At 35.2% G+C, this 27,729-nt stretch overlaps 1 protein-coding gene across 2 annotated transcripts; it reads left to right on the top strand.

Annotated features, from left to right (window-relative positions):
* The first annotated feature begins 146 nt into the window (after positions 1–146).
* On the top strand, positions 147–27,624 carry LOC140787053 (protein ENHANCED DISEASE RESISTANCE 2). Of its 2 annotated transcripts, none has more exons than XM_073135814.1 (22): positions 147–685; positions 1,407–1,481; positions 1,666–1,719; positions 2,730–2,795; positions 3,897–3,952; positions 4,117–4,193; positions 7,237–7,359; positions 9,251–9,285; positions 10,180–10,283; positions 10,348–10,443; positions 15,770–15,834; positions 16,273–16,344; positions 20,282–20,446; positions 20,739–20,938; positions 21,051–21,117; positions 22,315–22,490; positions 23,056–23,157; positions 24,024–24,071; positions 24,634–24,777; positions 24,862–24,957; positions 25,831–25,932; positions 27,193–27,624. In XM_073135814.1, the coding sequence occupies exons 1-22, from the start codon at positions 458–460 to the stop codon at positions 27,277–27,279; spliced, it is 2,238 nt and encodes a 745-aa protein (XP_072991915.1). In that variant the 5' UTR covers positions 147–457; the 3' UTR covers positions 27,280–27,624. The 2 variants fall into 2 exon arrangements, with proteins under 2 accessions (XP_072991915.1, XP_072991908.1); XM_073135807.1 differs by having other exon boundaries at positions 150–685; positions 10,183–10,283.
* Positions 27,625–27,729: the final 105 nt, after the last annotated feature.

Raw genomic sequence — 27,729 nt, 5'->3', positions numbered from 1 at the left:
TTCGAAGCCAAGGTTAAACTATTTACATTAAGAGGTTGACATAAAATATCGTGCAATTTTTTTTTAATTCTCTGAGTTGATAATTTTGACCTCCTAGCCAAAATTTCCGGCTTTTGTTTTAAAATATAGCTCGGCTACTTGTCGGGAAGTTATTGGTCCACCAAACGGAACAACATCTCTGATCGCACAGCCTGACAACCATCGCGGGTCCGCGGGATCAACGAAACCGGCTTCGCCCTCCACCGCGTCGCCTCCGTGGACGTTCCTCGACTATTTAGGTGCCAGCTTGGGCGAGGAGCCCTCCCCGCCCACCGCCAGTGAACTACGCCAAACCAACGGATCTTTTCACCCCCGGTCCTCCTCTCCCTTTCTTGGATCGAGAGAGAGAGAGGAGCTCCAAGAAAGAGAGGAGAGACTCGAATCTCTTCTCCTTCGAGGGTTGGAAAGGAAGGAGACGATGACATCGAAGGAGGTGGCGGCTGGAGAGGATTCGGAGAGGGAGAGCTTGGCGGATGATGACGGCTCCAGCGGAAGCCGCGGTAGTAGCGGAATCGAGTACTCTGGTTGGGTCTACCACCTCGGCGTCAACTCGATCGGGCACGAGTATTGCCACCTCCGATTTCTCCTTCTCCGGGGGAAGTACGTCGCCATGTACAAGAGGGATCCTCATGAATTCTCTGGCATTGTTAGTATCCTCTCTCTTTTCCGAAGATTGGACCTTTTTGGTTGTGGGTCAATTGAGGTTTCATTTTGAATTTTTGACTTAGGCTTCTGTTTGAAAGCCGGATCGTTGTACCGGGTGAAAAAGATTTGGGTTTAATTAATCATCTTTTCATAAACAAAATATCTGGTCTGACATAAGTTGAGAATGACTGTTCAACGAAGTAGAACTGGAAGGGTTTAATTTTTTCTGCCAATTTGTGGAACATATATTTCAATTTATGAGCTTTATTTGCCTAATGCAAGACTATATCATACTAAAGTGAAAATGTAAGATGTTCATAATTCCCTTTTCCACAACATGTAAGTAATAACTGCTCAATTTGTCTCTAAAGCATGAATTTGACATTCTTGGTCATTCCCTTCGTGCTAAATTTTTACAATGATAGGCCTTTTTAAGGCAAGTTTTACTTGTTAGGTTTTCCGCCTGATGGTTCCAGAACATCTTCTCTCTCCTCCAAATGTGTAGTAAAATTTTGAGCAAAAGCTTGAAACATTGGGCTCTATCCATAAACAATGAAAATTTTTGGTGTGAAACATAGTACCATTAAGAGACAGGGTGGAAAATGAAACTTTCCCTATTGCCCCTATATCTTCTTTTTCTTTCCCCCTTTGTAGAATCTAAAGGTTTCTGATTTCTGGTTTGAATGCTTATGGAATTCTTTTTTCTATATCCATTGCTGCAGAAACCTATCAGGAAAGGTGTCATAAGTCACACTCTTATGGTGGAGGAAATAGGTCGGCGGAATATAAATGAAATGGTAATCTTTTACTTTGCTTCCTGTTCCTTTCAGCAACAACGGATATTTATTTTGATCAAGATTTTTCCAAACTGGAACCTTGTCCGAACTTCCTTTTGGTTGATTTCAGGTTCTTTTCTTTTGTCTTGCAATAGAATTATTCTTTCAGTAATCTGTCCATCTAACAGTGAACTATTCTAATTAGGTTCTTTATGTTATGAAGTTTTACAACCGTCTGGACAAAACAAAAAAAGGAGAGGTATTTGCTTGTTCTTTTTATCTACTTTATGGGAGGTGAATTTGTAAATATTGTAATTTCTACTTGAAACTTGTAACTTTTCTATATACATGAACATCCTGTTGAATGCCATGTTAGTAAAACTGTTCAGTTCTATCAAATTTTAAGCATTTATGATCCTTTATATTTAGGGCTGTCAAAATAGTCAAGGAACTTGAGTTCGGCTCAATTCAGGCTTGACTCAATCTAATCCTTTAGTCAAACCTTATTTAATTTAAACTATAGTCAAGCCTTATGTAATTTAATCTTAAATCAAGCTTGATCCAACCGGCTGGAATAAGGCTTGGATTACGATCGAAATGGGCTTGTTTTAATGCTCGAGCTCAAATTAGGCTCACTCAAGCTAAGCTCATTTACACACCTATTTATAACAAGGAATGTTTTGTACAAACTGCCATATCACTCATTTCAATCTTTAGTGGAGAACCCACTTATTGTTGTTGTTAGTAGTAGTAGTAGTAGTAGGACTATTATTATTATTATTCAATTGGTAACTATATACCAGTATTCTCATGTCTTCTTTAACCAGTAACATAGATTGTGATAAGAATGCACCAGCAACTTTAAGGAGTTCAAATATCTTTGTCAATCATCAATCCTAGTCTTTTAGTACTTCATACATTTATAAGTTTGACATAGTCAGATCTTAGAATTTGGAAATGCGTTTTATTACTTCATTTAAGCTCCACTATTCTTCACTTTTTGTTCTTCGGATGATCTCAGCCTACTATTAGATCATGTGATAACATTCTGCTCATCTTTCAATATATTTCATATTCTTTTGCATGTAAGGTGAAAATATGCAACTTCTTTTCATCTCTCAGCTTCTTGGTCTTATACGCAATTATGTACTCTGTCGCGTCATACTTTGCTTCACGTGTTTAGCATTCTTTTGTTGGTGATATCTTACGCCTGATTTCATGACAGTAAGTAGCTATGCTTGATTTTCTTTTCTAATGTTCCTTTACTAGATTGCTTGTGCTTCTCCTGGAGAGGCACACAAATGGATAGAAGCTTTTGAGCAGGCCAAGCAACAGGTATCTAGAAAGTACCTTAATATAATTTATAAAGATAAAGAAGTGCATATATGTAGCAGTGATTGTTTTTATTTCCACATGCATACTCAGCTGAGTTTATTTTCTTGCTTATACTGTGGTTTTTTATTGTTATTTGATTACTTGCTGATACTTGTTTATTTTTTGCTTATACTGTGGTTTCTTATTGTTAGTTTTTTGCTTATACTGTGGTCTCAAGAGGAAAGAAAAGATAAAATAAAGTTGATGACGTTGGTTTGAATTTTACATAAGCTTTTGTTATGTATTTGAGCACTTGCAGAAAGAATGCCTATGCAGGATCCTAGCTGAACATTTAGTGAGCATTCCACTTATTTCAAGTAAATCATAGTCTCATTTATAATGCTATTTAAGTATTCCTAGGGTAAACTCGCACATGCACATACAGTTTGGTATTTGAGCTCATAAACAACTACGTATTCAGAAAAACTGTCTTACGATATGCTTGCTTTTGAGATGGATTGTTACTCCAGTTGTTGTGCAGTTCCTATCCAATTGCTCGTCCCTCAATTTTTATATGTTCCTTTTGTATATTTTTGTCATCTAGCTGTTTGACAAATTGACATTTGATATTCTCTCTAGGTTGTCTCTATCACGGGCTATTTTCCATAGAGATTGGTTCTGTTTTTAAGTGGAATTTGGTCAATAACCTAACAATGCCACTTAGGCCTTTATACTCCTTGAGTTGATGTAAAATGTAACTTATCCCTATTATTGGCAGCTAAATGGCATGATTGGATTCCTCCATATTAAGAGAGTTATAACCACTTAGCATCCAAATAATATGCAACTAAAATCGAGTAAACATAATAACAATCAAGTAAACATAGTAATAACATCATATGCTTCCGTGAGTAGCTGATGTTCTTCTAATTTCTTTAGATTTTATTTTGCCTTTTATTGCCACAACTGTCTTTCTTATGCTTACTGAATTCTGTTACATTTGTAGCTGATTACTTTTTTTGAATTGCGGACCATGCTTCTCTCTTTAGATCTTTCTTGTACTCTTTTATTACTTGATTCTTTATCTTCCTCCTACTCTGATTCATGCAACTTCTCAAACAGGCTGACTATGACCTTTTGAGAGGAAGCACCCGACATAGATTAAGCACTGAGACTGAGTATGTTAATTTCCTAGATCTAATTATCTAAATGATCATGAATGTAACTTTTTAAATTTTTCTTGAGTTTCACTTCTTTTCCTCTTTGTGAGTCTGAGATAGTGAGATATCCTATTTTAATTTTTAAGATAATTCTTTCTCATTCAGCTTTTGTAAACTTTTAGGCTTAACCTTGATGGGCATCGACCACGAGTTAGGAGATATGCACGAGACCTGGGGAAGCTTATAAGAATAGGAAAAGGTGAATTCATAGATTCTTTTTTCTTCTTTTTTCTGGATCATTTTATGACTGGTAATGTTCTTGATGAATCCTAGAGTCTCTATAAGCTTTATGTGTTTATCATCTTTCATACTCTGTCTTTGTTATTTTCAATCTGGTCCCTGCATTTTTCATTAAATCACTGATAACATCATTAGCAACCCTTACATTTGTCATTATATATATAAAAAGCACCATAAGTAGTGTTTTTTTTGACTGTTTTCTGTAATTAATGTAAAACACAGGGGTCTAATTAAGATATTGAAAAATGGTGTAAAAAAGTATCGACTTGTACAACCAAAACAAACTTTTTCCACATTCTACATGTACACATGGTGATAACACTTTACAGAGACCTGCCAATGTTGTGTGATACTTCCTCATATTTAAGGTCTCACTGTTCTTCCTAATGTTATGAGTCAGAAACATCTACTATAAGAACATGCTAGCTTGTAGCTATGTGCAACACCGGCTGCATCAGTCATAATACAGTTGCAAATTGTAACATCCTCATATACAAAATTTATTCCTTGATAAAAAGAAACTTTTACATGCCCATTCTGAAACATGTACTCAATTCTCAAAGTTTGAGAACCATTGATGTATGTCAAGTATGCAACTTGACTTAAAACCAAGGATTCGAGTTTCGGCCGATCCCGATCCACCTAGTTTCGGCCTGCTGCAGGCGGCTGCAGCAGGCAGCTGTCTGCTGACAGCAGCAACTGACAACTACTGCTGTCAGCAGCAACTAGAGAGAGAGGGAGAGAGAGAGAGAGAAAAAGAGGAAGGGAGAGTGAGGGAGAGAAAGGGAGAGAGAGAGAGGGAAAAAGAAAGAGAGAGTGAGAGAGAGAGGGAAAGATTAAATAAAAAAGAGGGTATGAGAGAGAAAGAGAGAGAGAGAGAGAGAGAGAGAGAGAGAGAGAGAGAGAGAGAGAGAGAGGGAAAAAGGGAGAGAGAGTGAGGGAGAGGGAAAGATTAAAAAAAAGGGTATGAGAGAGAGGAAAAAAGGAAGAGAGAGTGAGGGAGAGGGAAAGATTTAAAAAAAAGGGTATGAGAGAGAGGAAAAAAGGAAGAGAGTGAGGGAGAGGGAAAGATTAAAAAAAAAGGGTGAGAAAGAGAGAGAAAGAAAAAGATAGAAAAAAAGAGTGTGAGAGAGAATGAATACTTTAGACTAACAATTAGAGGGATAAAAAAGAAGAGAGGGAGAAAAAGAGATTTTTACTTTTTAGGCTTTATATGTGAGTAATTATTATTTCTTATTTTCTTATAATTTTTTCTAAATTTTTAAAAATTTCTCAATATTTTTAATAATATTTAGAATTTTATTTAATTAAAATAGTCCGATCCGATACAGGCGGCCGATAGGCCGATACGACCGATACAGCCGATACGTATCGTTTTTTCGAACGGCCGATCTCGATCCCGATTTTTGGAACCTTGCTTAAAACTCTGATTAGCACAAACAAGTAATTGCAATTGACAAAAAGTTCAACTGAATATTTGGTGGAACTATTCACTATATGAAACAATCTGGAGCATCACTAGGACTTATGGAAATGCCATTGCATGGACAGAGACATAATAGTTATACTTATACTGCTAGATACATGTTTGATGGAGACAGTAAGACCAGGACTTGGTGTGCATCTAAGTCTTTACCATATGCACTTTTATGTCTTGGGTCATGGAAAGTCAAGAGTCAGTTCTGAGGGGAAGGTTAAATATCTCTTGGCCTAGTCCCTAAAACAATAAATCTATATTGATGAGAACCTTGTGTGCTGGGATGCCCTTCCTTTAACAGATACAATTTGAGATACAAGGTCAAATAAGAAAATGTTATTTGACTAAATTGCGGATGTAGTTTTTTTTAATTCTTGGGCCATTTGGTTTCATGTATTTCTAGATGCTGCATGCTTGCATCTGCAGATCAAAATGAGATACCGACTTGAGTAAAAAATTTAGATCCTTATCTTTTTTCTTCTCACCAAAGCTTAAGAAATTTTGTTTTGACACCCACTTAATTTGAGTCGATGTCAAGATGTTATATCTAGGCCTAACTTGGCAATTGAAAAAGGCTATATTATGGCATCCATGAAACAGAAACTGATTTTCATATTACACTTGAGGCGCATAGATGCAGTTACACGAAATCAATCCGCCCCCTTTGTGTGTTGTGATCTATATTACCACTGAACTTGAGTGCCCATGAAAACAAGTGTTGCGTCAGATGGCTTGATAGAAGCTTGTCAAGACAAGGTGAATAACGATCATTCTTATAATACAATGGGAGCTGAAGGGCTAATGTAAGGGGTTCCAATTGATTGGGTCATAAGATCACAATTCAAAGATGCTCCACCTTTTTCATTTTTATGCTTGCTTTTGCTTGATATGCAAGTTAAAAGTTGTATTGGTAGTGACATGGTATGCTAGATTTTTGTTGGAAGTGTTCAACTTAGCCAGCATCTGCCCACATTTAAAAATAGGAGAAGTTGAACTTTATCTAAAAATTGATCAACTTATTGAGTTCAATTAACAAGAATAATTCACCAATTGCTCTCAAAGCTTAAAAAGATAGAGGATGATAAGTTTATTCCTTTTATACTCTTAACAGGTTAGACAATTATAAATCCAATAAAATAATCTCAGAAGTCCATAGTTATTTTAATATGTATAAAAGTCAGTGCAAATAATAGTAGCTACTTTTCTATCATGAAATCAGATATAAGAGTCCAAATGTAAAGTTACAATAACACCTATCTAGCTATTGAAATACAATGCTCTTTGAGGTGCTTGGTTGAAGGTTCTTTAACTGTTTCAACTTCTAAACCTTTGTAGCTGCTCAGTTGAGTACCAAGATGTTATATAGGGGGTAATTCTAATGTTGACTTTATCTTGGACAAGTTCTTATATCCATGCTTGTTCACTTAGAGATACATGTAATAAAGCAGTAAAGCTTATATTGCTGAAAAACTATGCCATTTATGTCAATTGTGTTTTTTAAATTCTTGCAAATTTCCGGTCACAGGTCCAGAGGCATTTCTTCGACAAGCTTCAGATCTTGGAACTAATGGCAGAGCAAACACATATAAAAGTGATTCAGGCGACGCATTTGAAGCTCATGAATGGAAATGTGTTCATGCAGTTAATGGTAGTTGTCTTAGCCATGCTTCTTGTAGCACTTTTGTAACTTCTACGTGTGCAAATTTGTGGCTTGATGTTTTCTTTTTAGCTGAATAATAAGTGGTTATCAAATAGTTGAAGTTAGTTTATGTAGTAGTCCTCACATTAGAGCGTACACTCCAAGAGTTCCATTGCATGACCTTGTTTATTTTAGCCATACTTCTGGTATTTCAAATTATGAGCCGTCCCCATGCCATATTGTTGGGAAGAAGTCTATATGATGGTGTTTGTGCTTTACATTGCATTCCCTGATAAAAATATATTTAAAAATAACTATTAGCAGCAAAGAAGCAGTGTAAGCAAAGAAAAGAAAGGAAGATAAATAATCTTAGAAACCCATAAATTTTTTTTGTTCTAATAATAAACTGTCATATCAAGTAAAAAAGGTAGAACACTCTAGATTCTTCATGTATTACTCCATAATTTGGCTAGGTTGAAATTTGGAATTCTAAATTGAAGCTATCTTTATTGCAGGCCACAGACATCCGTGCACATCATGACAAAGTGCATAATATGCAATACGCAAATTCCTATGTGGTATCACATTAGCCTCCCTTACTACCCCTATCTGCTAGGCCGTTTTCCCATTAGGATTTAGGACCTGACGACTGATCTTGATGCATGAGCTTTCATGTCACATCCAACGTGGAGTTGAAGTTTCAGTTCTTCTAATATTTTTTTAACTATAAATATTCATCTATATTACTTGATTAGTATGCTGTCTTGTATATCTAATACTAGTTGATGGAAATACTAGACACCAAATTGGGACCTTTTCTAGAGCATATCAGTTATTCCTGTTGATCTATCAAGTTCTTTACATCGTGATCAGGTCTTCAAATTCAACTCAGGTGAAAATCTAGTAGTTTAAAATTTAAAAGATTGACATTCAGATAGTAGAATGAAAGAGTTAATAGTACAAAAGAGAAGCTCGAGGATATGTGATTTATCTTTATTTTTTTTGTAGTTCCATGAGGGAATGTGTTAAAGAGAAATTCTGTGAATTGATTAGAAGAGATTAAGAATCTTAAGATAATTCTTTGAAATTTTCTGCTCTGCATAATTAACGAAAGGACAGCTTGTCATTATCAACAAGACCATTAGGTAAATCTAGGCAAAGATCACCCAAGGAATAAGCAAATTTGAAGACCATTTCCTTATAAGTTGTCTCACAATTAACATTTCTTGAGATGTACTCTTTTTACGGTCTGGTTATATCACTATATGCATTAAGCTTGCTTCTGATGAGATTTAAATACATAACTTGAACAGTTTTGTTGTTTGACTATTTTAAAATTTTAACAGTTTAGATTTGTATGAATTGACATGGCATTTAGAGTTTTAAACCAAAAGGTCAAAAAATGTAACTGTTGACGATGATATTATGATTGTGTGCCAATGGCACAGGGATACACCTTGCTGCTGAATAATGTGTGCCAGTTTGGCATATAGTCGCCACGAGGTTGATACGAGTCATCATAGGGTTGGCATGGGTTCAATGCTGGTCACCACGGGGGTGTATCGAGATACCCCCCTATATTAGTGCTGATTCAGCATGATATATATTGACCTATTTTCTGTCAGCACACTTGGCACAACAATTCTTGTTTGGTAATGTTATGACTTATGATGCTACAGATCCTGAATCATTAGTTTAAGTTTTATTATATATTGATTACTTGTTCCTGTTCTTCGTTTGAACAGATTTAATGAATTTATGACTTCTATGCCCAATTATGAATACCATGTAGATAATATACAGAAACAAATTTGGGGACTTGTTATTTTCATGTTATATTCAAATGTCTTTATCTTCTTCAGGTGACATAGCTAAATTCTAAACCCTCCTTGGCATGCAGGTATCAGAATTTTTGAGGATGTTGCTAATTCAAAGGTGACTCTTTCTCACTTTGCTGGATTATGTGGTTGTATTAATTTGCATTTTGTTGACCTTTTATACTGTTATACGTTTAAAATTTATGGGTATGTACAGTTGTACAAAGTTTGCACTCATGAGAACGATTTAGGGTGTTCAACGTTAGTCTGTTATGGACCTAGTTTTCCATATTCTGTAGTATGCCTGTCTGTTGCAGGTTTCACTCACTATAGTGGAAGTGCAGAATTTTTCAGGTTAATGAGGCTTGCAAAATCTGAAACTAAGTGCATCATGTTTTTAAGATGGAAAATCTCTGCAATTATGATCTGATGTACTGTGTGACAAATACAATTGAAACTGGATTTAGAAGCTTGAAAACCGCGAAGGCAAAAAGTATTTGGGATTCCTTAATTCTTTTTCTGATAATAGTTCTTTCTTTGTAGTATCTGGGACTCCTTAATTCTTATTCTGATAATGGTTCTTTCTTTGGAAACAACAGTAACTGAAAGGGTGGTAAAAGATTCATTCTAATGTTGTTTAACTTGGCAAATTTGGTCAAAGGAAATTATTTGTTTACTAGTTTCTTTCCATTTTTCTGTGATCGAAAAGCACAATATGCAAACTGTTTACTAAATTAAATAGGATGATGAGCTAATCAAAGTTTTGAAGATTCCTTGCATTGGTCTATATTAAATGTAACGGCTACCATTGATGTCATTCTTGCTATATTAAGTTTTGTGTGTCGACATTTATTTGACTCGGTACAACTAAGGAATATTACCCATTGTCACATTCTGCATTAACCTCTTGAAATATCCGTCATCCATTTAACTATTTATGCTATTTTAATATTTAATTGGAAATGGTTATATACATCACTTTTCCTTTTTCTGAAAGTTCCATCTTGTTTAGCAGCGAGCAAAAGGTGTACTTCTCAAGTCTGTTGGTGTCATTGACGCAGATTTGGATACTGTATTTGAAGTAATTCTCAGTCTTGAAAGGCAAAAGAGATACGAGTAAGTTAAAGTATAGGTGCTTTGTGGTAATTATGGTACTTCCTCTAAAAGTGACTCCTTGCAGGTGGGATATGTTGACAGGTCACTTGGAATTGGTGGAATCAATAGATGGACATTGTGATGTTGTTTATGGGATATATGATACAAAGTACCTGTCTTGGTATGTATGTTTATCCTACTTTCAGAAGATCCTTTTGTCTTTTCCTGTGGCCATTAGTGACCAATCTCTTATTCCATCTATGGAAAGAGAGTTTGGCACAGCAAAAAAGTAGATAACTTTTGAGCTATATTACTGCATCAGCATCATATTCTTTCTGAACATTTATCTTCGGAATTGTATACTACAATATGTGCTCTGGAATCTACAAAATTTATGATGCCATTAGATACTCGGCTAGGTGCTTTTGGACTACTCTTATACTAGGCTATGTGCCTTATGATTTGTTCCTCAGTATCTTGATGCCTGTGCATCCGCAGTATGCTCACAATGCAGATACTGGACACTTGACACATCAGATTGAAACCATAAAAAGTATTGGAATAACAATGTTATTGCTCCATGTAACCATGTATGTAACATGCCAAGTTAGTGAATGTAAAAGGACCGCTTTGCAAACTCGGTGTCTGCACAACATGATGACATATTAGGGTGGTAGTGGAACATCGCAAAACATTAGGATTTAAGCGATAAAGCACGGATATGGAGGATATGATAAATTCTTGAAGTAGAATACTTATACGGTATGTATGTGCCAATAAATAAATAATATATTTTCAATTTGCAGCCAACCATTATAACATGTGGTAAAAATTGATTACATTCTCAGAAATGATAAGATAAAAGAAAAAAAAGCTATAGATTTAATATCTACATGCCTAAAATTTTAGAATAATATTGTAACGGAAACTGATATGAAACTCAAAATGTAAGTGAAACATTAAAACCTAATTTAACTATTAATCTACAATTAATTTGGATATTTAAAATGCTTTTAAATTATATGTTTAATTCATTATCAAATAAATAAAGCCTTAAACTCCCATTCACTTGTGAAATATGAATAGCCTTCTTCTAGAATAAGCTTTATTATTCTGGTGTAGTAACTAACAAATAACTTAGCTTCTTCTCGTATATTAATTCATCATTTTCTCTCCTCTTATTTTATATCACTTTTAAAAATTAATTTAATAATAATTCGAAATTATGATTATTTCCCTAGATTAAACAAAACTTGATTATTGCTACTACTTTACATCCAATCAAGAATATTTTAGTCATTTAGTTTAAAATGTCACCAATTTTTAATACAAATTCACTGTTCTTCATTATTTTAATATCAACTTTATATCACATCAAATGTTATTATTAGGAATGATTTCCTTTTCATCCCTTGAACTATCATCCTTTGCACCATTAAGCTTCTCTCCCAACCGGTATCATTGACCTCCCACCTTCATGGTATCTTCAAGTTGCTCTCCAACTATTTTAATCCAAGATAGCCATCGACCCACCAAATATCAAAATTCTACCACTAGGAAAGCTCACAGCCACATGATCAAGTTGAGGTGATGATCCAATCCCTGCAAGATTTTAAGCACCTAGCATTCCTGATAGGTTCTTATACCAAAAGATCGGCTACGGAACAATTCCTTAAGATCTGAATTTATTGTAGGAAGCAGTCCGCATAACTGTGGGAAAATATTCGTCAAATATTCTCCGGTAGTTAGAAAATTACGAAACCAAGTGGATTAGATTCGTAACTTCCTGATCTACAACTTTTGTATTTACGCCCTTCGCAGATTCGAACTGCAACTGGAATGAAAACACGAAAGAACGTGGGTGATGGTGGTGGTAACGGGTGAAGTGGATGTTAGGGTTATGGATGGGTATGGAGGTGAAGGTGGATGGTGGATATGGTTAAGGAATGTAGACGAAGGGAACAAAATGGTCGAGATCCCAAAGAAGAAGGGTGATTCGACAGACGAGGGAGATTAGAAGTTAGGAGAAACCTTGCCAATGGTATAGGTAGAAGGGTGGTGAAGAGGGAGGAGGGAGAGAGTCTAGAGAGAAGATAGGAGGCAAGAAATTAATAATCCAATCGCATAATGAATTTGACTATCATCCACATATTTATAGAGGCTAGCCAACAAGTCCTAAAATAATATGTAACCCTAATTCTAGAGGATTTCCGCCGATCGCGTTCGAACGTGCCCGAACGCACCAAAAGACGTTCTCTGTATGTGCGAATGCGATGCAGGCGTGGTCGTTCGAACTCTCCCGACTGCGTTCGAACGCACAATATTCGTTCTCTGTATTTAAGAACCTGATGCAGGCGTTCGCAAGGGCGTTCGAACGCGATCTACAAGAATTTTATTTTAATAAAAATAAATAACTAATACAATAAGAAAAGATCCTAACTAAGTGTATCAATTCCGCTCCCAGTAATACCTGCAACAAGGTTCTTCTTCACTAAGATCCATTGTGAAGACATCACTTTCGGCTAGATAGCCAAACATTAGTATTTTGGAGCGCAGCCATCTCTAATTCCTTCTAATACTCTCACTATTGCACTCTCCCCTTCAAAGATTTGAATATTCCTAACAAATGCTCTATCACTATCCTCTTCCACACCACCTAAACTATTGTAAGAAAACACTAAAGATCCAATCTAAAGATTTGGGCATAAAAAAGTAATCTTTTGGGAGGAAGGAAGAAGAATATGGTTCATAGATTAGAGAGGCAAAGATGCTAGGCGAGAGCAACTCCGATTGCCTCCTCTCTCCCATGGCCGAGCTCGGGCTCAAATTATTAGGGCAAATCCATTTCTTTTGGAGGAGGAGGAAGGAAATAGTTGGAGTAGGTTCATTCTACTAGAGGGCGAGGAGGAAGATAGTTGGGACAGATTCATTACTACTGGAAGAAGAGGAGGAGAAGGAAGATAGTTGGGGTAGATCTATTGCTGTTGAAGGAGCAAGGTAAGAGGTGTTGGGGGGCAATAAGGGAATTTACAAAGAAAGTTAAAATATATTTTTAAGCTAAGCCACTTAACTCTTCTACCATTATAAGTGGAGGGACAATTTAGTCATTTTATTGATTCCATCTATAACGTTAAGGGAATGAGGTATTTTTGAGAGTTTAGGAGGTAATTGTGTACCCAAAAAAAGTTCAGGAGGTCATTGTGGAAAATTGTGATAATTCAGAGGGGTGAAAAATGAATTATTCCTAATTATTTTTCATTATACTAATATTCAACTAAATAATAAAATAACTTGTACTGGTATTAGCTCTTTTTTTTGGCATTAAAGATTAGAATACTTCTTCTCGAATTAATCTTATTCTACAAATAAACAGGGCCTAAAGTATCATAAAGGATTGGATAATCATATATACATATAAACTATATATTTTATATCATCTATTAGCAAAAAAGAAAAAAAAAGATTGGATGATCTAGAAATGTATTAGAGCTGTATCGTCTACTTTATCAAAGCCATATCCCACCGTGTTGGAGCTGTATTGAAAAATTAAAATTAATCTTTTTAATTTGGATCTGATACATGTTGGGCCGTATCGGCGCTTTATCGGGGTTCAATACATATCGAATACAAGTACGGAGAGGTAAACAACATATCTATGCTTCATATGATTTAAGAAAGAAGTAAAATGGAAAGAAAGATATCTAGACAAAGGATAAGAGAAGTCAACAGATATGCATAGATAAGAGATTGAGAAATGAAGGGAATGTAGAACAGGTATATCTTGTCTAACCTAAGCATGATTCGAATTTTTTTTCAGATCCACTGTTTCTGGCTTTCAGCCATTTCATTTCGAATTTCTGGTTTTGGTCTGTCAATTTCGGACTTATTTTAACAAATGAAGTTCAAAAAGTTTAAGCACTATCAGAAAATTTATAAAACATGAGAAAATTACGGACAATTGGAAGAAAATAGAAAGACCTGCATAACAGTATGAGTGAAATAGTCAAACACATTGTTCTCATTGCCGATATGTCCAAATTGAAATTTGTGTAAATACTCTTCTTTAACTTATTTTTCATTGTATTACACAAGTCTAATAACATTGATACGATCATGCCTTTTTGGTAAAGGGTCGATCTCTTCCAATTCTTGATCTGGACTAGATATGGCACGGAATTTTGAAATAAGATCCCAAAATATTCCATCGTTGGATCGATGTGAAATTTTGATATGTTGTCGCCCTAGAAAAGAGCTTTCCAACAAATCAAGTTTCAGGCGAATCGGAGTTGTGGATCTCGAGATACCGTCCGATTAGTGGACGAACATCAGGATGCTCTGTTTTGGATTCATGGATGGAGGCACGAGATCCTAGGTAATGATGGTTGGTGGAGGACCGGCGTTAATGTGGTGGCACCGGTGAAAAGTGATGGTGGAAGGGTTGTGGTTGATGGAAGGATTAGGGCAAGTGTGGGATAGATTGGACGAAGGGGGAGAAGAGGGCCACCCCTAAGGGACTAGGGTGATTAGCCGGACGAGGGAGGTTCGAAGCGGCGTCGCCGGGGATTGAGAGAACGGGAGCGAAGAAGACGAAGGAGGCAAGGCAAAACTCAATCTCAATAATCAATCATCAATTTGGTTGCCTACCACACCCTTTTATAGGCTAACCAACAACTCAAATTAACCCTAAAAACATAATTTTCGTCGACCGCGTTCGAACTCGCCCGATCGCGTTCGAACGCACCGAGTTCGCTCTTCTGGATTTGCGAACGCGATGCAGGCGTTCGAACGCGCAATCGAACGCGCCTGTCGATATTTGCGCACCGCGTTCTAACGCACAGTACATTCTCTTCACCACGTTCACAACCCCGTTCACAAACCGCGTTCGAACTCACTCCACCCGCGTTCGAACGCGACTTACAGAAAACTTATTTTAATGGAAATTAAACACTAAAACATGAAATAAAAACACTCCTAAAGTGAATCCATGCTCGAGACGACGTCGGTGAAGTCCGAATCGTATCAAACATGTAAACAGTGTGATTGATATTAGGTTTGGTACAAGATGGATTCAAGCCAAATTTTGCTTGAAATCTGATATGTACTTAAAAAGTTGTTATTAGGTTGTTTCGGTTGGATGCTGGTTTCCAGGAAGTTTTAGATCAGAAGGGTCTGAAAACATTAAATGTTTTGGTGGAATGTCTCGGTTTAAGGTGAAATTTCACCATGATCCAAGTGGATAAGAAAAGTGTGCTGAGATAAGTGCCTATTTATGGATTATATTCTATTATATAACTTAACAATTAATTATACTTTTTCTTCATGTGAGCTGTCTCTTACTGCTGGTATGAGTGATGTTGTTCGACTTGTATTGACAAGAAAACAATACCGGATATGACTGGAATTCATAGTGATACTTAAAAGTTACAATAATGATTGTTTCTAATCCTATTATTTACTCTTTGTCATAATGACTATTTCTGACCATATTACTTTGAGCACTGTTTCAGGGGGAGTGGAAAACAGGACTTTGTTTTCTCTAGGAGGTGGCTTCACGGGCAAGACGGGGCATATAGTAAGTAACCTATCAAGCAATTACTATGCATTGTAATAATGTGAAAATATTTATTTCTATTACGTAAATCTAGTTTTATTGGAGATTTAGATGTATAAAACTTTGGTATAAAATTTCTCAAGACATACAGTAATGGCATAAAATAATATGTGCTACTTCTTTCCTTGTCTAATTTTCATGCATATGCAGAGTCTACTTACTCTTATTAAGGAATTATCTTTGAAATTTATAGCATGTGTGACATTTATTTTGTTGGATTATATACAGAACATACCAGCTTTATTTGGAAACCTTGAGTCTTTCTTCCATCCTGTAGTATAAGTGTATAACGAAATTAGTCCAGCAATTTATAGTCTTTAGGCTCATTTTATTGCTGATAACATAATATGACATACTGTTTCTGTTGCATGTTCAAGTAATGTTTATGCACGCGTGCAGCTATTCTACAGTTTCCTGCTGTCCACAAGAAAAAACCTCCAAGATCTGGTTATCGACGTACAAAAATAAACCGTAAGATGTTCTATTTTTAAATATCTTGCATTTATTTATTACTATTTACTGAATCTGTCCTGTCTCCATGTTTCCTTGTAATTCATAATATGGCAGCAAATAATCTTCAATCATGTTTACCTTTCAAGATTTAGATGATATTATGTCCACAAACGCACAAATGATGGGAAAGAAGCTTACTGTTGTTAAGTGTATTTCTTTCCTTTCCTTGTTTCATTCTGTATCATTCTTAATGTGATGTTAGTCCGTATACATATTAGTTTTCCTATTATTGTATTGAATATTGTCTGTTGTACTTAATGTTTGTGTGTGTACAGACACAAATAATATGACACAAGTATCATACTTGACAAGAAACTTCATAAAGATAATGGAGAATAAAGTGATATTTTTATTTATTTATACATATTTATACATGCTCTTTTTTGGATATTATCCAAAGTTTATGTTCCATCAAAACACTACTGACATCAGACATGCTGAGTGGCAAGGCTTTTGCGTTTCAGCACAGTTCTTGTGCTGATGCAAGAGAGGGGGAGATATAGAAAAGAGCAAAAGGGATATGTGGTGGGGGAGATAGAGAAAAAAGCAAAAAGGATATGTGGTTAGGGATGGAGAGAAAGGAGAGGGGTGCAAGTGCTATAGGTAAACCATATTGCAATGTGAACAAGAAACAAGGAAGAGAAGAAATCTCGGGTTGGGTTGAATCAGGTCGGGCAAGCCTCCCTCCAGTACTCTGTTATCTCTTTTGGTTGGGTCAGGTCAAGTTTGGGCCTCAACCGATCTGACCTTGACCCTAAAGCATGACTGATTTAATAAGTTGGCTTCTAAGAATAGTTGGTGCCAGCTCAGGCTCAATTTACTTGCATATCTTCTTCTTACCCTACTAATGTAGTTCAACTTGAATTTCTTCTTCTTATCTCATGTTTGTTCTTCTCATCAAGAAATAGTCGAGTTGCTGTGGTCCCCGCTATTCCTCTCTCATTCCCTCCCTTATTTATTGCCTTCCCCTCACCGCCACTCCTGTTGTCCTTATCTTTCCATTTTGTGTAATAGTAGCATGGTAAAATCTTATACCACACACAGAGTGATAAGCACACTTAAATTCCTCCTTTGTTATTAGCTTATAATGTTACAACTGGAATTCATCAATGCTCAAGCCTTTGGGGTGTTGTTAACTCAAATGGGATATACTCTGATTCATGGGAATTGTTAGATTACTAGTTGACCCAAAAACTTAAGTTGCTTGGTATTAGATTAATAATGTATATCATGCCTAATCATGCTCTTTTATGTGCAGTCTCATACAATACACGTGGATAGATAATATATTAGAGTACATACAATCAAGGTTAGTAGTGGTGAGCCGCCATAGCATGGGTCAAATGGTGCTCTAAACTAGGATTCTCATGTCGAAGGCATGTGTTGTGCCGTGTCGGTTGGCTCGCCTTTGCGTGCCGCTAGCACACATTGGCATGCCTTTAACACACCTCTAATATATATCTTAGAGTATCTAGAGATGTTTTAATTTGAATATATGTATTAAAGTCTACTTTAGAGTCTTTTATCCTTCGATTAATTTTGTAAATGATCTATTTTTTAAAAATATAGCAATAATCAAGTAGAAATATTTTTTAACACATAATATATTGAATACATTCACTAATTAACAATAGTTTAATAATTAAAATCAAAATCTAATTGTACATAAAATGATAGGGAGGATCAGAGGCTTTATTTGTCGGCACAAAAATAACACGAGAATAATCTTCAAAACTCATATATTGATAGTATTACTCGTTGTAAAGAGCATTTTTCATTGATAGTCTTTTCTCTTTATTTTTATATTTTTAAGAGTATTTTTTATAGATCTTGCATCAAAATGTTAAATTTATGTAAAAAAAACCCTTACAAATGATAGATCTAGTATTTGTACATCCTAAATTAGTTTGTAAGGTATAAAAAAGTTCAAGAGAATGAAAGAAAAAAAATTACCTTTTAATGAGATTTGAAGAAGAAATCTTAAGAGTCTTCCTTAATTTCCTCTTTCTCCTCTCTTTCACCCTCTGTCACCTTCTATCACTATCACTCTAATTTTAATAAGGTGGGCTGCCAAACAACAAACAAGGAGACAAAAAATTATCGTTAATGGATTATTGGCTTATTGCAGTGGAGCATCACCACTAACCCTCAATTGTTTATTAGTTCATTGGAGGATTTGAAGCATCACCACTAATCTTTAATGAATTATTGGCTTATTGGAGGCTTTGGAGCATCTGTTGACCCGTGCTAATCTAAAGGGCTATTGGCTTAGTAGAGGCTTTGGAGCATCACTTGGCTCGTGTTGATCTAAAAGGTTCTTGACTTATTATTGGAGACTTTGGAGCATCACTTGGCTCGTGTCAATCTAAAGGGTTGTTGACTTATTATTGGAGGTTTTGGAGCATCACTTTAATAAGATATTGGCTTATTGGAGGCTTTGGAGACAAGGAAGATTATGTCATTGACACACCCTGTGATCGACACTTGTCATGCCAATAGAGTATCTGCACTCGGCATGGGTGTGCCAACAACTCGTTGCCAAGGCGTGTTGGTTGGCACAAGGTTTTTTGTTGCACTTTAAAAACTAATTTGGTGTGTACAAATAACAGATTTAACTCAATTTTGTTAGATTTATTGTTTGTAAGGGTCTTTTTACATGGATCTAGCATTTTGCTGTTAAATATATAAAAAATACTATTTAAAATGTAGGAATTAAAGAGAGAATATGATTTTCTTCAAAATTTCTCACAAACTTAAAAAAAAGTTAAAATTAATATGTCAAATTTATTCAAATTGGATCAAAATTTGTACATGAACATATTAGATTAACTCCATATGAGTTGATTTGAACCCAAGTTTTATAATTTTTAGTTAAAATTATAGCACGATTAGATTTTCCCCAAATTTTGGAAAATCTAAAATTATTATGTCAAATTCATCCAAATTAGATCAACATTGATACAGGGACATATTAGATTAACTATGTTCAACTAGGTATTTGTTTTAATTATTTAGTTATTATCAATTAAGTAATGTATTTAATCATATTATGTGTTAAATTATATTTTTACTTGATTATTGCTATAATTTTTTTGATAAAATAGATCATTTACAATATTATCTATGAATACATGACTCTAATGTAGGATTTAATATGTATACTTAAATAAAAAACATATATAGAAATCCCAAAAAATATAGTAGAGGGCTAGAGGCATGCCACTGGCATATAGGGACGTGCCACGGCATGCTGACCAGCACATGTTGTGTTGACCGGGTATTGGCACGGCATGTGCCTTTGACACAACCATCCTTGCATACAACATCTCTACACTAGTATACCGCATCATAATAGACAATAGAAAATAAGGATTAGCTAGGGCTTGGCAAAGTTTGAACTCATGATTTTTAAAACTCCCTTTGATCCATGTCTAAAAACCAATTGACCCAAAATCTTATAGTGAATTGACAATATAAAGCATGAGAACATCCATTCATAAGTTGTGAGTCCCTCCTTTTGTATCATCATTCATCTTTTATCATGGTCAACAACTCAACGTGTGCTCGTTTCACTTTATGTACTGATAGTATGGCAGTTCTCTATATTTTGCATATTATTATCCTTTGACATTAGTATGAATATATGATTCTGATATGATATGGTTGAGACATCATTTAAGACTATAATATCCTTCGATGATGGAAGATATTCTGCTACTGATTTTACTGTCATGCCCCTTATGATTGCTTCATGATATGAAACGAAATTTATAAATGAGTCTGCCCGACATTTCATCCTGTTTGTCTTTGTATGCCTCTGATATATAGCTTCCTGCATGGATCAGTTGTGATTATTTCTTGCAACATTAATTCTTAACTGAATCTTGTATTTCAGCTTCAACTTGGGAAATTAGGAGGCTAAATACATCATCATCGACCCCAAAATGCCTTGTTACTCAAATGCTAGAATTTCATTTCAGTTTTTGGGACAGATGGAAGAGAATGCACCCTTCAAGTTTCGAGAAAACCTTACATTATGCATTACTATGCCAAGTAGCAGGTTGAGTTAACTTTTTGTTCATTATGTTATTTTGAGATAAATACTTTTTAGACTTTCTTTTACTATTTTGCGATGTGTTTTAATCTTGTTGAATCACTCATATATCTACAGCTGTATTTATTTATTTTCTTCAAAAAAAAAGTGTAGAATCCTAATGGAAGATGAACTGCCTGAAATCTGTATGTGCTCCATAGCTAATTGGATATTGTGATGTGTAACATAACTGACATCATTGAACTGTGTCTAATTTCTTCTTTTAACAGGAATCTCCTTTTATTCTTGGATTATACAGGGTTAAGAGAATATTTTGGAGCAAATCCTACCTTGACATCTGATTCTCCCTCTACAATCTTGCATTCTAAAATCCCTGGTACTTCAAGTACTCGAGCCGAATTGGAGGGTTCTGAACTTAATGATGAGTTCTATGATGCAATTGCTAATGGTGATTCCTTGGAAGATGAAGATAGTGATGATGATTATGAGTCCCCTAAGGTTATGCTTAACAATTGGCATATCCAGTCCGAAACATCATATACTTTTCAGCATTTATACTCTGGTCACTCTGTACATGAAAAATAATAAAATAAACATGCATTTTTATCAGGCTGGAAAAGTAAAGCTGAAGAATGTTTCATGGGCCATTGCAGGCTTTGCGTTCAAGCAAAGTAGAGGTCATCTCCGTAAACATAAAGCTGAAATACTCTGTTTAGTGATCTCTTCTTGTATCTTTACTTCTTTTATTATCTGCATATATAAAAACATATGCTCAGAGAGTGCAAGAGGCAACCTTTTATGACATGCCATTTTTCCATTGATAATATAAATACCAATGAAAATGATCCAATCTTGAGTATCTGTATATACCTTTTGTACATCTTGTCTTTTACTTCTTTTGCATGTACATGATCATATTGATGTCATTAGTAATTTTCTGAAATACACAAGTATTTGCTTCGCGCTATCATTTTATATGATAAGTCTGCGATACTACAGCCTTTTGGTACATTTTAGCTCACATAAAGCAGATTTACAACCTGAATGTGATTGTATTTATGATAATACACCTTCTTTACATGTACTATTTTTTTTTCATACACTCAAATAATACCTGATTCCACATGTTTATACAAGCCATTGCTTAGTGCTTGATTGCCCTGTTACATCTGATAACAAGCCATGATTTTCAGTCATCATCATTAATCGACAATAATTATAGGAAAAACAATAGAATGTCCAGCGATAAACCATCTTTTGGTTCTAGATGTACATCCTACAGTTTAAAACTAATCTATCCTCGGTAAATTATTTTAGATGTAAAATTGTCCTCTTTGCTATGTATATTCAGAAATCATATATGCACAGCAATGTCATTACTATTGCATATGCATGAAGGGCACATAGTAATCCCTTTGCAGGAATTGCCAGAAAACATGTTTGCAAAGTTAGATTATTTCCAATGCACAAAATGCAATCACAAATTTAGAATGTAAATTTTACTAGGCTATTGTCAATTTCGTAAATCGGATTCAACCAGCAGCAGTTGAACAATGGCTTGCCATACTTTCTTTGAGCATGCTTTTGCTCCTTGATATCCCTTCAGTAGATGAGAAAAAGAAATAGAGAACAAAACTCTATCTTAATGTCTTTTGTTGTTCTTACGAGTTAAATTTCAAACTTTGGTATAGTTATTGTTTACTTTTAAGATCTATGCTTTTCGCAAGATGACAAGTGTTCGTTTGTTATCTGGGAGACATTTTCTCCATAATTAACTCTGTTGCAACAGATAAGGATGTTGACTATGATAAATTTACGATGATATCTCCATGTTCATCTATAACTACTGAAGTCCAGCTTCTTCATGGATGCAGCTTCACTGGAGAACAGTGAATTAGATGGCAGCTTCTCACCAATCACAATTGATCCTAGTCAGTTTCATGGTTCTCTGCGACAAGGAACATCAGATAGTGACAGAAACTGTTGGAGTTCTCCAGGTGGGCAAGGGTTTATGATAAGAGGGAAAACATACTTGAAAGATTCCTCCAAGGTTGGTGGGCACCTGTACCCTTTCTAGCAAAATTAACCTATATTTGAAGTCAAGTTAGTCTTCAAAATTGAAATAGTTCTAGTTAATACTGAGATTATGAGACTAAGAGACCTTTTGCTAAAAGTTTGAAATGACGTCTCCCTGAAGAGCATGTTTCTGGAGAGCACACCTATTCAAAAAAATGTGTATTTTGAGAAGAAATAAGATATGTTGTTTGCCATGAGTTTCAACTTCAAATTCTTGTGTGTCATCACCAAAAGAAGTTCCTTATCCATTAAACATAAATACTTGGCTTCATTCCTCTTAATATTGGGTGATGCTTTCTATTCTATTTCAGTCAAAGGGTCACCATTTGTTCTTTCATCATATAACAACTAGCGCATTTTTGGTCCTCTAATTTCTCTTGATATTTCATCATAATTTATGAAAACTTTTTCATGTTATATGCTAGTACACGTAAGTGCCAATATTTTATTTCTATATTGGGTAATGGATTGTCAGAGGAGATCCATTTTTGTGTTATATGTTCGGTACTCATGGCTAATATTTCTTCACTGAACAATAGATTATTGGAGGAGAACCACTTCTGAAGCTTCTTGCTGTTGACTGGTTTAAGGCTGAAGATTGCACTGATACAGTTGCACTACATCCTAAATGCCTTGTCCAGGTAAATTTGATCGCCGCTAAAGCTTTGTCAAGGATCAACAAGATTGTGTGTTCATACGCCCTCTGATTTGTATGTCATTTTCTGTGTCTAAATATACTGAATTTTCTTTCCCTTTTATCCTATTGGCCATATCAATTGTAGTAGCAGAAACAAAGAGACTGAGAGATAAAGAGTGAGATGAGAAGGAATACTGTTCTATCTTATGGTAGTTCTTCAGCTATAAATATCATGACGATCGGCATGTCACTAATACTTAAAATTGAAAGGTGCAAATTAAGTTTCTGCAAAGTATTTGTTGGGCTATCTATCTTGGGAAGTATTTGCAAATCATAAACACATGATTTAAAGCATTGCTAGATACCAGGAGTAAAGCATTTGTAAGGTTTCTTATAACTAGATGAAAGATGCATAGTTCTGGTAAATTTACCGCGTCATAATATGTGATGGCCATTACAAATCCACATCTTCCTATATGTTCAAGTAGGGCATAAATGAGCAAGCTTGATCAAGCCCAGTTTGAAGCTCTTTTGATTCTCACTACTTTGTTATGATTTAATATAAATTTACAGAATGGAATGCTCATAAATTATCTTCTTCTAACAATATGAACCTCTAATCTCTAATAATAGACGTGTGAGTAAGTATAAAAAAAGATAAAATAGAGAGATATCCATTAGATAATTTGCAAGATTACTACTTTCCTGCACTTTTTTTTTCATTTCAGCATATTAATATGAAGATATATCTTTATTTCAGTTAAATTGATTAGATGTTGGCTTTTGAGATGTACTTTTTCTTCTTTTTTTCTGTGTCTTGAACTTTAAAGTTATCAGAGTACTAATCTTGAGAAATTTTCCCTTTACCAGTCAGAAGCTGGAAGAAAACTCCCATTCATCCTCATTATAAACTTACAGGTCTGTATAAACTTTTCTCAATTTTTATATCTATTCTTGCTTTCCCTTATAGGAACTATGGAACTTCATTGCTGCATCCAAATTTGGTATCATAAGTACTTTATATTGTTATTGTATATTGTTTGCAGACTACAACAGTATTTATGAGACCAAGTAGGGTAGACATCATTTCTAAGATTTTCCTGATTCAATCATATTTGAGATTAGGTTTTGTTACATGATAGAAACAACATGAAATTTAGGATTGGTACTGCGATGACTTTACTGGGACTTGACAGTTCCATATGCAATGACCTAAGATGATTTTTTGCCTATGGACTGTGCAAACCTACAAACCTCAATGATCCTGCATCTTATGATTCTGTCAAGGATACTTATTTCAGGATGCATAATCTTTCATCCTATGAAAGAGAAAGTTGCAGAATGTTAAACTTGAGGCATTTAAAATATTGAATTATCAGAGATGAATTCCTCCTCTATTACATTTCTTCTTCTACATAGAATCAATTTCTTTTCCTTTTATACTAACTTAGGTTTTTGACCTATGTTATGTAAACAACAGATTCCTGCGAAACCAAATTACAGCTTAGTTCTTTACTATGGAGCAGAGAGACCTGTGAAAAAAGACTCTTTGTTGGGTAGGTTTATTGATGGAACTGATGTGTTTCGAGATGCAAGATTTAAACTTATACCGAGTATCATAGAGGTATGCATTTCTTAGCAGAGTTAGCTGTTTTCTTACTTCCATTGACTGTTATGAAGATTTCAACTTGTATAACATGATGAATAGGGCTATTGGATGATCAAGCGAGCAGTCGGAACAAAAGCTTGTCTATTGGGCAAAGCAGTTACATGTAGATACCTTCGCCAGGATAACTTTTTAGAGGTAATGGAAGCTTTACTTGATACATCCCATCCTTTCATCTGTCATGATTGCTTCCATATGTTACTTCTATACAGCCAACATTTTTGTGTATGTTATTTGTCAGGTATGATGCTTGCTTGCATAAGTTCAAACTCATGTTAGACTGAAAATTTATAGTTTGGAAATTTACGATTAACTTGCAAATTTCAATGCTTATCTTTATTTATGAAGTCCTACATTAGACCTTACCTTTCATTGTATATTAGATTCCTTATCGGAAAAGGACAAGTTGATGGGATTTAAGAGGGAACATTTTGTGTTGACCAGAGGAAATCGAACATACAAAAAGATGCATCTGTTTCAGATGATTCTTGTCAGTTGTCACCTTCAAAGGATATAGTGGCCTGTTGTTAGTGGTAACATCTCATGCAGCTTATTCTTTAGGATCATTTAAAATACTGTTTTATCCTAACACTGCAAAGCTTTAAGACTGTGGGTTTGAGTCACAGAAGCGACCTATCCACTAATTGCGACAAGGCTGCGTACATATTTTCCTCTCATGATGCCTGTATTAGCGGGATTATCATGCATAGAAATATCCTTTTGAGGCATCACTTAGAATTAAGGTTCACTACCTTGCCTTCTGAGGGTGTGTTTCTGAGTCTTGGAAAAAACATCTTTAACATGTAAGGTGGTATCAGCTCATGCATCTGACACCATTTGGGCTAGAAGTTGTATTTATATTGATGATCCTATGGAATTTTTTCTCTTACATGAGCTTTCTTTACGTAGGTGCTGGACTTTAATTGTGTGCATACATGTGTAGCAAGGAGTTCAGCAGTTAGTAAACTGCAGTTTAAGATTGCAAGTTTGCTAATCAAATTTACTGTGCAGATTGATGTTGACATTGGCTCCTCATCTGTAGCAAGGAGTATCATCAGTTTAGTTCTTGGATATGTCACAAGCATTGTTGTTGACCTTGCAATCCTGATTGAGGTATGCAATGCTGTTATTCGGTACTTTAATGAAACCCCCATGAATTTTTATTTTATCGAATAGATCCATAACAATTATTGCCCTGTACCTTTCTGATGTTAATTTTTTGATGTGTTACAACTTACAACTTTCAATTTTATATTACATATGAAGATTAAAGGACAGCTAATCAAAAGAACAATTCAACTCTTTTCTACTTATCATCTATTTGGCTTCTTATCTGGGAGGAAAATCATAAAATTTAGTTGGCAAAAGTATCATGGTTTTCCTTTGTACCGGTTCTCTCTTTGTTGGGGGGGGGGCATGGTACTGTAGCATTTGAGACCTCGGGGACTGGTGTATACTCGATTGTGGGTTATCATGCCGGACTTCGATTCCCTCTGCATCATCTCTTCCTCTTAAGCATGAGCTTAAGTTCAAATATCTTCTTTCATTCTTAATTTTAATTATTTAGATACTGTTCGACTGTGTTCCTTCCCACGTGCAGTGTGGCTCAGCTGCCACTTACCACAGCTTTCTTGAACTGGGATTTGACAGTGAAACCAAGATGTAATTGCTCAGGAAAGTGATTAAAATACGTTGTACTTCATATCTAAATACGTTGTACTTCATATCTGAATTTGGTACCTTTATCTTTGAATTTGCAACTTGTGGTTTGTCTTATTGAATCATGTTTCTCTTTTTACCTGTCATCTTGAACAAAATGAGCAAATGAATAAAACAATACTATGGTATTTCATGAAGAATAAAACAATACTTGGTTATGAAGTGCTAGTGTGAGTGCATTTTGACTAAAATTCTTAGCCTTTTGGTACTTGTTGCTTCTTTTCTTGCTCTTCCTTTGACTTCATAACCTACTCATTTAGTAGTTACCATGCATTTAACAATTAATGACTTCATCATAGTCTAATCTTTCTTCCAAAAGCCATATCTTTTAATGCATCAAGCAGCTTGTTATTATGGGTACCTTAGGCTTCTAAAGAAAACTGGAATTTGGATACACCTATCTAATTAAGATATCTCCTACCAATACTAGTGGTTATACATATTTATACTGCGGTCTCAAGTTTTAGCTCTTGAGCCAAATATGAAAATTTTCGGTTGTAATTTCTTTGTACTTCCATTCAATGACATGGATGAATTTCTGGTTTAATAATGCCCCTATGTTTCCTCTCCAACTGTGAATCATCATCAAGATATTCTAAATTTTACTGGCATTCTTCTTTTCGCTACCTGATGCTGTCAGCTTTTATACTGCAGGCAACGGAAGAGGAGGAACTACCTGAATACATTCTTGGGACAGTCCGCTTGAATCGTGTGAGGCCTGACTCTGCAATCCCATTCTGAGGCTGCAGTGGTGTTCCACTTTGTTTTTTCAACGCCTTGGTGTATCCTGTGACCCGGATAAAGTATCAAATCAATCTCATACATTTTTACCTCTCCATTTCAATGGAGTGTATTCATTACTGTGTATTTTGGGAAATAAACAAGTCTGGTCCCTTTTGTATCCAGTTAAGTATTTGCATCTTCCATATGTGTACATTTGTAATTGATCCATATGTTGTCAAAAGTTTACCAGGACCAGTATTACAGGCCAAATCATGAGCTGCTTAACTCATCCTTTCTGGTGGCCATTAATGTCATTAATGTAACGATTGTTGGATCATTATATATTGTTCTGGGTTTTTGCTATCTGAAAGACCCTGATCAAGCTATGATACTTGATAGGTCTAAGTTCTAATCAGTTAGGCGGATAAAGAATTGGCATGTTGTACTATCAGATCGTTCAGCTGCTTC

This window comes from Typha latifolia, chromosome 1 (genome assembly GCF_019914945.1).
Source record: "Typha latifolia isolate L0001 chromosome 1, TyphaL0001v2, whole genome shotgun sequence".
Taxonomy (NCBI): Eukaryota; Viridiplantae; Streptophyta; class Magnoliopsida; order Poales; family Typhaceae; genus Typha; species Typha latifolia.
Note: the sequence above shows the minus strand (reverse complement) of the source record. Positions and strands in the feature narration are given on the sequence as shown.

Excerpts from the sequence above, each read along its gene's own strand:
- LOC140787053 (XM_073135814.1), top strand. The coding sequence starts at position 458 with ATGACATCGAAGGAGGTGGCGGCTGGAGAGGATTCGGAGAGGGAGAGC. Across the intron at positions 2,796-3,896 it reads TTGAGCAGGCCAAGCAACAG|GCTGACTATGACCTTTTGAG; the intron begins GTATCTAGAAAG and ends CTTCTCAAACAG. Across the intron at positions 24,072-24,633 it reads TCCTCATTATAAACTTACAG|ATTCCTGCGAAACCAAATTA; the intron begins GTCTGTATAAAC and ends TGTAAACAACAG.